Source organism: Labeo rohita, unplaced genomic scaffold (assembly GCF_022985175.1).
Source record: "Labeo rohita strain BAU-BD-2019 unplaced genomic scaffold, IGBB_LRoh.1.0 scaffold_2034, whole genome shotgun sequence".
Taxonomy (NCBI): Eukaryota; Metazoa; Chordata; class Actinopteri; order Cypriniformes; family Cyprinidae; genus Labeo; species Labeo rohita.
The window spans coordinates 1-11,308 of record NW_026128258.1 but is presented as its reverse complement, the minus strand read 5'-3'; the positions used below and the strand labels follow the sequence as shown (position 1 = coordinate 11,308).

At 32.6% G+C, this 11,308-nt stretch overlaps 1 protein-coding gene across 1 annotated transcript; it reads right to left on the bottom strand.

Moving 5' to 3' along the window:
• Nucleotides 1–112: 112 nt before the first annotated feature.
• On the bottom strand, nucleotides 113–10,863 carry LOC127159260 (ribonuclease inhibitor-like; the record flags this gene model as incomplete). Its single annotated transcript, XM_051102139.1, has 14 exons — nucleotides 10,650–10,863; nucleotides 9,012–9,185; nucleotides 5,943–6,116; nucleotides 5,611–5,781; nucleotides 5,346–5,513; nucleotides 5,044–5,217; nucleotides 4,649–4,822; nucleotides 4,337–4,504; nucleotides 2,230–2,400; nucleotides 1,917–2,087; nucleotides 1,630–1,800; nucleotides 1,364–1,534; nucleotides 397–567; nucleotides 113–286 (listed from the first exon to the last, which is right to left on the bottom strand). Coding segments are annotated over exons 1-14 (2,318 nt in total), but the record flags the coding sequence as incomplete, so codon positions are not given.
• Nucleotides 10,864–11,308: the final 445 nt, after the last annotated feature.

The window sequence follows — 11,308 nt, the reverse complement described above, 5'->3', positions numbered from 1 at the left end:
ATGCAATTTAACCTGTAAAAAATAAAAATATATAAATGTAATGTAATATAATAAATTATAACATTAGTTTTGTAGTAGCTGGCCTGTTTTACACATTGACTAAATTACTTACTTCAGCCTTTTCAGTTTACACTGTTCATTCTTAAACAAAGTTGAGACAATCTCCATTCCTGAGTTTCTGAGTTTTGTCCCACTCAGATTCAGCTCTGTCAGATGTGAAGGGTTTAAATTTAAAGCTGCAGTCAGAACACGACAATCTTCTTCTGTGATATCGCTGTTATTCAGACTGTGTTAAGAGAAAGATGTAAGTAAGCACTCTCCAGTAAAAGACACATAGAACACACCCAGCAGCAAGTTCACAAGTATTAAAGGTGCCATCATAATGATAAAACTTACATCAGTGTGTTGAGTTGACAGTGTTTATCCTGCAGTAGAGCAGCGATCTGATTCACTTGGGTGTCTTGTAGTTTACATTCACTCAGATTCAGTTCTCTCAGGAGTAACGGATTTTTACCCACAATTCCAGCCACATACTGACAGGCTTCATCTGCAGCAGGACCCAAAAACCTGCAGTAGAAAAAAAAAACAACAAAATAAAACAAAAACAAAAACACACAAAAAACAGTAGTTTTATCTACTCCATATGATGCTTGTGATGTATTTTTTCCATCCATATTTTAATTTATTCAGTATACAAATTATGTTGTGCAGCACATTATTCCACAAAAAATAATGTTTTGCAAATTATAATTCTTTGTGATTAAATTTTACAAGATTTATTAAATTGCTAAGGTTTTATTAATTTCATTTGAACACCCTTTTACATATTTGATTTTAAGTCATAAAACAGAATACAGAGAAAAAAAGGAAATCATAATTTGACTGAAATTAGAAAGTGTCTTACTTTGTGGAGTTTACTTTAAAAAAAGAGCTATATTTACATTTATTCTCACCGTCTTAAAAACGTGTAATACATTTCTTTCCTTAATTTATAGTATGAAATATATAAATATATGAAGAGTTAAGATGCAAAAGCCTCTAAACCCATCTGACATTCTTCTTTAAAATAAGCATTTTTATCAGGCTCCTATGAATAGGTTTCTATGTAAGTACGGCACTTCTAATTGAGCTGAGGCTGAGATTTAGCGAGTTTGATGTAAAAGTATTTGATGTGTCAAAAGCATTCACTTAGTATCATTATCGCATTTTTGACCGAAGTGGCTTTTAGCTGGTTTTGCATCTGAACTCTTCATACATTACCCAGCCCTATCCATTAGACTGAATTAATAAAATAATTTTTCTATGCAAAAATAGGTTGTACATCATTTATTTTGTATTATTTTATCATCATATTTTATCTCACCTCAGTTTCAGTTGACAAATTGGATTTTGTAGTAAATCATTGAGCTGCTTCACTCCTGATTGTCCAGGATCATTTCCTGTGAGATCCAGCTCTATCAGATGTGAAGGGTTTGATCTCAGAGCTGAAGCCAGAGCTTTATAACCTTCTTCAGTGATACTGCAGTCTGAAAGTCTGGAAAAAAAGAGAAAAACAGAAACTGTAGTAATTTAACATTGGACAAAGGGCATATTGTCATTAACATTAAACAATGGCTCATTTTTAATCACCTGAGTTTTTCCAAGGTGCAGTTTGTATTTTCTAATCCTTTCTGGATTTTCTTCACTCCTGAATCCTGCAGATTATTGTTGCTTATGTCAAGCTCTTTCAGACTGGGGTTTGATATCAGGACTGTAGCGAGAGCTGAACAGCTTTCCTCTGATAGATCACAATCATGCAGCCTAAAAATTTTGTACATGAGAGGAAGAATTTATAAAAACAAAGTACTTGATGCCACTATGCAGTGATTACTTTAACATACTAAAAATCTTCAATAACAAATAAACACAAAACTCACGTCAGTGTGTTGAGTTGACAGTGTTTATCCTGCAGTAGAGCAGCGATCTGATTCATTCGTGTGTCTCCTAGTTTATGTTCACTCAGATCCAGATTTCTCAGGAGTAATGGGTTTTTATCAAAAACTTCAGTCAGATATTTATAAGCTTCTTCTGCAGCACTTTGTAAAAACCTGGACATAGTAGAAGTACATTGATATTACAATGATTAATGTTCACAATGTTGTGAAATAAACTTTAGTCATTTCAAAGCTTGTCTTTTTGACAGTTTTTTTTTTATCTAAAATTGCACTTTATTATTTTAAGAACACTCACCTCAGTTTTAGGTTACAGTTTTTATCCTGTAGTAAATCATTGAGCTGCTTCACTCCTGATTGTCCAGGATCATTTCCTGTGAGATCCAGCTCTATCAGGTGTGAAGGGTTTGAACTCAGAGCTGAAGCCAGAGCTTTATAACCTTCTTCAGTGATACTGCAGTTTGAAAGTCTGCAGAAAATAAAAACTATATTTTAATTTCACATTGTGGTTTAAATTAATTACCACACAATAGTATGATCACCAAAATATGACAAATGACATCAGACCTGAATGTCACAGGTAAACCACCTCATTATGTGTTTCATTATGTGTGGATTGATTAATGAATTACAATTTATTAATGGTCAGACAGAGTCTATGATTGTTTCATGTGTAGTTTGAGTTTGTTTTAAATTTGATTCTAAATGTAGGAAAAGCATAAATGTAAAGCAGTGTTATTATAGCTATTATATAGTTCTGTAGTGTTTATTTTGTGTATCTAAAAACAGATAATATGGTTTAATATGGATAATATGATTTCTGTATAAAAATTTACACATTAGTCTACAGATGTATGGGCATATTTGGTCTCTTGATGCATCTCAAACAACCAGATTGCTGTCTGACAGTGTTTTCATGTTCCATTTACACTTTGCCACTTAAATGTGCATCCGCAACATTCACAGACCTCATTCAACTCTTACAAATCTGACACACTGACCCTAATTATTTATTCACATAGAACTATGCATATTTATATAAGGTTTTAGTAATATTATGAGTGTTTTCATTATTATTATTATTATTATTACTACTATCATTATCATTAATAATACCATTTAAACACTGAGCAGTAATAAGATGGTGTTGATAGGATAATATTTTGTGTAAGGACGGTAACGGTTTAATGAAGATCATGATACTAAGTATAAATAATTAAAATATATAAATTAATATACATATATACATATGCAACCAACATATATCACATGTTTTTCAATGCACTGCATGCTGATTTTAATGCACCACATCAGCTTAAGCATATATACATATACATATACATATAGTATTATTACGGTGAATGCGGAGGAGGAAAAAAACAAACAAACAAACAAAAAACACCTTAACCACTGAAACAGAGGTTAGGATAGATGTGGTATGTGTTGGGTATAGGTATGTGTTATTTTAATTAATGTTATTGGAATTATTATTACTATCACTATTATTACTGTTATTATTAATGACATTACTGCTGCTGTCATCACAGAATATTATTGTTATCATCACCATCTTTAGTATTATTATTTAGTATTATTATTCCTATTATTATTATTATTATTATTATTATATACTTGCTAGTACTATTCAAATACTATTACTAATATTTAGTCATTTTTGATTATTTTCTTTACTGTTATTACCATTGTTGTTCCATTGCTGTATTTATTATTATGTTTGCTACTACTATTCCAGTACTACTAATATTATTCAGATTGCCATTTCTGATTATTACTGCTATTACCATTGCTGTTTTTATTATTTATTATTTATTATTATAATTGCTACTACTGCTACTCACATAATACTAACATTATACAGGTTGTCATTTTTGATTATTGTCATTGCAGTTCTATTGATGTTTTTGTGTTTACTGTATGTTGTATGTTGTGCACTAATACTAATAAAAATAAAAAAAAAAAAAAAAAAAAAAAAAATCACATGAGCTTCTAATAAATGCTGAATTTGTGTAAAAAATAAATAAATAAATAAAATAAAAAAAAATATTTAAATGTGCCTCCACAAATACATGTATGTGCTTCATGGAAATTCATGTGGCTTAAACCACAAGATGTATTTCCAGATGTTTCTGCCCAAGTGTAAATGCATCTCAAATCACCTCTTCAAGTGGTATAACTTATCAGATCGCAAGTAGTCTCAGATGTGTTCTGGATGGCATTTACACTTGTACATTTTATTATCAGATAGTTATTCAGTCAGTGAAAATGCATTAAGTCAACAAGTGTAACAGGCGCTTACATTTTTCTCCATCTATGGAGGCATCAGAATGAACAAATATATAACATCCCTCCAATGGTCAGTGTATCTGATGGTGAAATGTACTCACTTGAGTATCTTCAGCTCACACACAGGATTCTTCAGTCCCTCACAGATCTCTTTGACTCCTGAGTCCAGCAGACGACTGTTGTTCAGGTCCATGTCTTGGATGGTTTTGGAGGAGAGAACAGTAGCTAGAACTGAACAGCTTTTCTCTGTCAGCTTACAATTATTTAGCCTGAACACAAAACAGCATTATTTATTATTCAACACATACTTAACACACACCAGATCAACAGGTCTTCATATCTGCTCACACATATGGCTGACAGTCCTTTATAGTGAATAGAGAGATTATAATGTATAAATCATGCTCACTCACTTAATTTTCTCCAGTTTGCTATGAGAGTCCATCAAAAGAGCAGAGAGCTTCTCCCAATCCAGGTCTCCTAATTTATCTCTACTCAGATCCAGTTCTGTCAGAAGTAATGGACTTGTTCCCAAAACTTTAGTGAGGTACTCACATGCTTCCTGTGCAGCAGGACTTTTCAAAAACCTACAGGAAGCAGAAGAGAATTGAGAGAATCATCATGAAAACTGTCTCCAGTTTTTATTGAGAAAATATCTATTACACAAATATATTATACAAATTTATGTTTTTACATTATTTTGTAATTGTAAATTCATCTTCCAGCTAATTTATCCCATCTGCTTCTATTTTTTGTAAAGCTGATATCAGATCGGTCTTATTTTAAGATATTTGTAGACAATTATGACCTGATTCTCGTTTTTGTAAAGGGTCCATCCTGTAGTAAATCATCAAGCTCCTTCACTCCTGATTGTCCAGGATCATTTCCTGTGAGATCCAGCTCTATCAGGTGGGAAGGGTTTGATCTCAGAGCTGAAGCCAGAGCTTTATAACCTTCTTCAGTGATACTGCAGTCTGAAACTCTAGAAATGGAATGAAAATGTAAAATGTATCTGAATAATCAGTTACTCCACAAACTAATCCATACAAAAATAGATAGCTGAATATGGAGGCAAACCATAGGCCTAGTGACTTTTACACATTAATTCACCTAAGTTTCTCTAGTTTGCAGTTCTCTTTCAGTGCATTAGACAGCAGATTCACTGAATCCTTCAGATTATTATTGCTCAGGTCAAGATCCTTCAGACTGCTGGAGTCTGAACTGAGAACTGAAGTGAGAGCTGAACAGTCTTCCTCAGTTAAATCACAGTTACTGAGCCTGAAAATAATATAAAAATATAAATACTGTTTGCAATTATGTCATATTTCTGTGATTGCTGTGATGTTGAGTGTAGCTGACAGGGAAATGTACTCACTTGAGTATCTTCAGCTCACACACAGGATTCTTCAGTCCCTCACAGATCTGTTTGACTCCTGAGTTCAGCAGACGACTGTTGTTCAGGTTCATCTCTTTCAGGATGGGTTTGGAGGAGAGAACAGTAGCTAGAACTTGGCAGCTTTTCTCTGTCAGCTTACAATTATTCAACCTAAAAACAAAAAACAGCACTTTTTATTTATCTTATTTTACTTAAGCAAAATGTACTTTAAAAATATCTAACACTCATCAGATCTTCATATCTACTAATGCAACTGACAATCATTAGTAGTACTTAAACAGAGCAGATATAATGTATAAATGTTCACTCACTTCATTATTTCCACCTTGCTATGAGAGTCCATCAAAAGAGCAGATAGTTTTTCCCAATCCAGGTCTCCTAATTTATTTTCACTCAGATCCAGTTCTTTCAGTAGTAATGGACTTGTAGCCAAAATTTTAGTGAGATGATCACATGCTTCCTGTGCAGCAGGACTTTTCAAAAATCTATAGGAAGTAGAAGAGAATTTTAGATTATTATAGACCCAACTCAGCAAACAGAACATTTCCACTTAGTGTATAGTTAGTGTATTAGAGCAAGGTTTGCAGTTTTATTTTCTAGGTTTTCAGATAAGCTCAGTCTACAAAAACACACAAAATTACATTAAATATTTTTGTTAGCTTCTATTTTCCCTCACTCCCTACATCTAATAATCACATGCAAATAGTTTTGATTCACACATGCACACACACACACACACACACGTTTGCTTTTGTGAATTGTGGGGAATTTCCATAGACTTCTATAGTTTTTATACTGACTAAACGATATTGTCTATCCCCTAACCCAACCCTTACCCTAAACCTAGGCCTCACAGAAAACATGTTTGCATCGTTACACTTTCAGATAAACATTGTTTACTATTTTTAATAATTTTTTTCATTGTGGGGACCGGTCTGCGGTACACACATGCACACACACCCACACACATGTTGTGTTTCCATGTTTTATGATGACATTCCATAGGCGTAATGGTTTTTATACTGTACAAACTAGTGTTAATTTTGTCAGACGAGACGAGACGAAATATGTTCGTCAACGACCTTTTTTTTCATGACTAAGACGAGACGATGACAAGACTGCACCACTGTCCAAAAATGCTGATTAAGACTAAATTAACATGCATTATTGTTGACGAAAAAAGACGAGACGAAAATGTTTTGCATAAAATAAAAACTAAGATAAAATCCCTCTTCATTTTCGTCTACAATCGTCTCTGCTTTTTCATCAGCTGATACGGCTTTAAAATATTCAGAACGAGTTCGCGGCTTCGCGCTGTTGCTCAAGTTACAGCATCTACGCTGTAAATCAACCAGTTAGCTATGGTGTTTTAGCACATTAAGCAGGTTATATATATTTTATGTTAACTTATTTTGCCGCATGCATGTGTGGGTCTTCACATCACGGGCGCGGAAAGTGGGGGTGCTGTAAATGCATGTTTTTTCATTAACATTTATTTGTAATAAACACTTTGAGTTGGCTATTTAAAAAGTTTTATTTTTATGTTAAATTATGTAAAGGATAATGTAGAGCGAGGCGGTTGTAACGTTAGCTAATACAACACCAACAGACTGATTAGGACCCCGACGCGAAGCGGATCCCGCTTATTACATGGCTACCTACCAAATAAATCAATAATTTGACACAAAATTATGATTTAAAAAGGAGTTTATTGAGTTAAAAACGATTGCATTGCTTCCGCTTCCGTCTCTACGGTTAGAATCCTGTGTGTTCTTGGCAACGCTCTGTTTTTCATGGCAACGGTGTGTTATAGTTAGCAGCGGTCTGTTATCAAGAAATAAAATAGTGTGTGCGTAGAAAGAATTCGTCCACACGCCGCGCAAGTCCACCGTCTAGGCAGGCTTTTTGTGTTAAATTATATTTCCTGTCGCTGCGCAGGTTCTTTTATTGTACATGACGTCCCGATGACAGGTCCGTTGCATTACGATTAAAAGCAGTATCAATAAAGTAAAAAATGTGATGTGCACTGCAGTCAAGCTTCAGAGCGCTGTTTAAACGAGTGTTCTCACTGATACTTTTGTGATTTGCGGAGTTTTGACAAGTTTTATAGCCTTGATATTGTTTCTTATTCAAAAGTGGTGACAGAAAAAACTCAGCACCCCCAACCTGAAACCTCTTTCTACGCCCTGTCACAATCACATCATAATCAAAATTAATGTAATTAGGCTTAGAAGCAAATGTATATGTAAGGGAATCAAGTTGAACAATTACATGTAGGCTAATATTCCTCCAAATATCATCAATAATGTGTGTGCAATACCATTTATAACCTGCATTCAGTTGGTAATTTACTTTATATATATATATATATATAGGTTTATATAGGTATATATATATATATATATATATATATAGGTATGTATAGGTCCTAAATCAGAAATTGAAAACCAGACACGTTTAACATTTACATTCAACAAAAATCATTCAACAAGTGTATTTTGTCAGGTAATTATGACATTTAACCAATGTTTGAGATATGTGAAACACTTTTTTTACTGAAATGTGTATCAGTAATAATCTCAGTAATAATGTGTTATTTTAAAAAAAGACTAAAATTTTTTGACTAAACCTAGACTAAAATATATTGAGTTCTTTTTTGACTAAAACTAGACTAAAATTAAAAGACTTTTAGTCGACTAAAACTTGACTAAGATACCTTGAGTTTTCTTTTGACTAAAACTAGACTAAAATGACGAGACTTTTAGTCGACTAAAACTTGACTAACAAAAAAAGATATGTGAATGACTAAATATGACTAAAACTAACAAGGACATTTGGCACAAGACTAAGACTAAGACTAAATTAAAAATAGGTGACGAAATTAACACTAGTACAAACCATATTTTCTTTCGCCCTACACCTACCTTACACCTAAACCTAGATCTCACAGTAGACTGTGCACACTTATACTTTCTCAAAAAAAAATTCTGCATGATTTATAAGCCTGTTTCCTCATGGGGACCCTAAAAAAATGGTCAAATTTTTACTGGTATTACTATCCTTGTGGGGACATTTGGTCCTCATAACATGGTAAATACCAGGTACACACATACACACACACACACACCAGGTTTATGTTTTTATGTTTAGTGTGGTACAAGTGTTGGTAACTAATCTGCAAGGCTGTTAATACAACATGTTTATGGATACATAAAAACATATACCTATCAATGTTAATATTGCATGTTATATGCTATGTTTAATTTTAAGATGATTAATTAACCACTAGATCTAAACAAGATATAGCTGACTGATTATTGATGTTTGAAGTATGATTGAAGAGCAGTTACTAATTAAAGTATTCACAGTTTTTAAATTACCCGATGTCTTTTAATTTACAGCGCTTATCCTGTAGTAAACTATTAAGCTCCTTCACTCCTGATTGTCCAGGATCATTTCCTGTGAGATCCAGCTCTATCAGGTGTGAAGGGTTTGATCTCAGAGCTGAAGCCAGAGCTTTATAACCTTCTTCAGTGATACTGCAGTCTGAAAGTCTAATAAAAAGAAGAAAAAGAAGTAGTTGTTGTTAATAGTAGTTGTTATACTTAACTCAGCTAAGTTCAGTTTATTCTTTGTTAGATCATCATACTAGTACCATGATTTATAAATAACATCTGACAAATTACTTGGAACATCATAATCTAATTCTCTTTTACTTAACTTACATTCAGTTACAGGTTATAGTACTATACAAGTACAGAAATTTCAGCCTCAGTATTCTCAGTAGTCATAATCAAATAGGCATTTACAAATGTACATTAACATGCTAAAACGTAGATTTGAAAATGCTCACTTCAGTTTTCCCATTTTGCATTGTGCATTTTTCAACAGAGGACAGATCTTCTCAATTCCTGAGTTCTGTAGTTTATTTCCACTCAGATCCAGCTCTATCAGGTTTGAAGGATTTGAAATAAATGCTGAAGTCAGAGCAGCACAACCTTCTGCTGTAATGCTGTTATTATTCAGCCTGCAGAGAAAATAAAACAAAGACAGGAAACATTCTTCAGTTTATCTCAAAACCTTTCTTACTGAACAACAATGATCATTTTAATCCCCCCCCCAAAAAAAAAAAAAAAAAAAAATGAAAATATAACATCAAAATAATGTTATGTGTGGAAGATATTTTACATATACAAGTATAAAATAATACAATAATAAAAAATACTTACTTAAGAGCTTTGAGTTTACAGTGTTTATCCTGCAGTAGAGCCGTGATCTGATTCACTTGTGTGTCTCCTAGTTCACGTTCACTCAGATTCAAATCTCTCAGGAGTAATGGGTTTTCACCCACAATTCCAGTCACATACTGACAGGCTTCATCTGCAACAGGACTCAAAAACCTGCAGAGGAGAAGATGAAGAAGGACTCAATTCATTTACCTCACCATTTAAGATGCAATTGAAAGAAAAGTCAATATTGTTAAAAATTCATTTTTTGAAATCTTGAAATCACTAACTTTAAAAGCCATATTTTCTCACTAAAACAATATATTTTTTTTTTTAAGTAAATTACCTATATGATTAATTTTTGATTATAATTAATCACATCTCACCTCAGTGTCTTCAGTTGACAGTTTGGATCCTGTAGTAAATCATCAGCTCCTTCACTCCTGATTGTCCAGGATCATTTCCTGTGAGATCCAGCTCTATCAGGTGTGAAGGGTTTGATCTCAGAGCTGAAGCCAGAGCTTTATAACCTTCTTCAGTGATACTGCAGTCTGAAAGTCTAGAGAAAATAAATACATAATAAATATGAAGAACTACATTTATTACACAATATCCATATCTATAAGTCTATAAATACATTTTTCCTCTTTTTATGAGTAACACTAAGAAAAACAATTCATTGGCTGAAAGAAGCATCTATTTTGTTTGTTAAATGTAAAAATGTCAAAAGTAAAAAGAATGTTAATAATTCAAATAATTAAAATCTAATAAACATTTACGTAACCTTTTTACCTGAGTTTCTCCAGTGTGCAGTTTGTATTTTCTAATGCTTTCTTCAGTTTCATCACTCCTGAATCTTGCAGATTATTGCTGCTCATGTCAAGCTCTTTCAGACTGGGGTTTGATCTCAGGACTGTAGTGAGAGCTGAACAGCTTTCCTCTGTTAGACCACAATCACGCAACCTAAAATATTGAACACAAGATAAAATTTTATGAAGTACTTAATGCTTATATTAGGTATAAACCAATGTATGGTTCATCTGATTGCTTATGATATTTCAAAATTTACAATAAAAAAAGGTCTGAAAGTAATGTTTATTTTGGAAAATTATTAATTTGTTGATTATTTCTTTGAGATGCAGTATATATATATATATATATATATATATATATATATACATACATACATACACACACATACACATACCGTTTCATAAATAATAAACATGAAAAATAATTTCATTTTCTAAGGGAAAATGTGTATACAGTGCAAGGTAGGCCAACATTGAAATACAATATTTAAAAATCACCACACATTATACTTATACAAAATATTTTAAAAGTGGTGTAAAAATTAGATTTCAGCTCCAGTAATTAAAATTTTTCATGATAATTAATCTAACCAAATGGACATTATTAATCTAATTTAAATCTAACATGCAGCAATATAG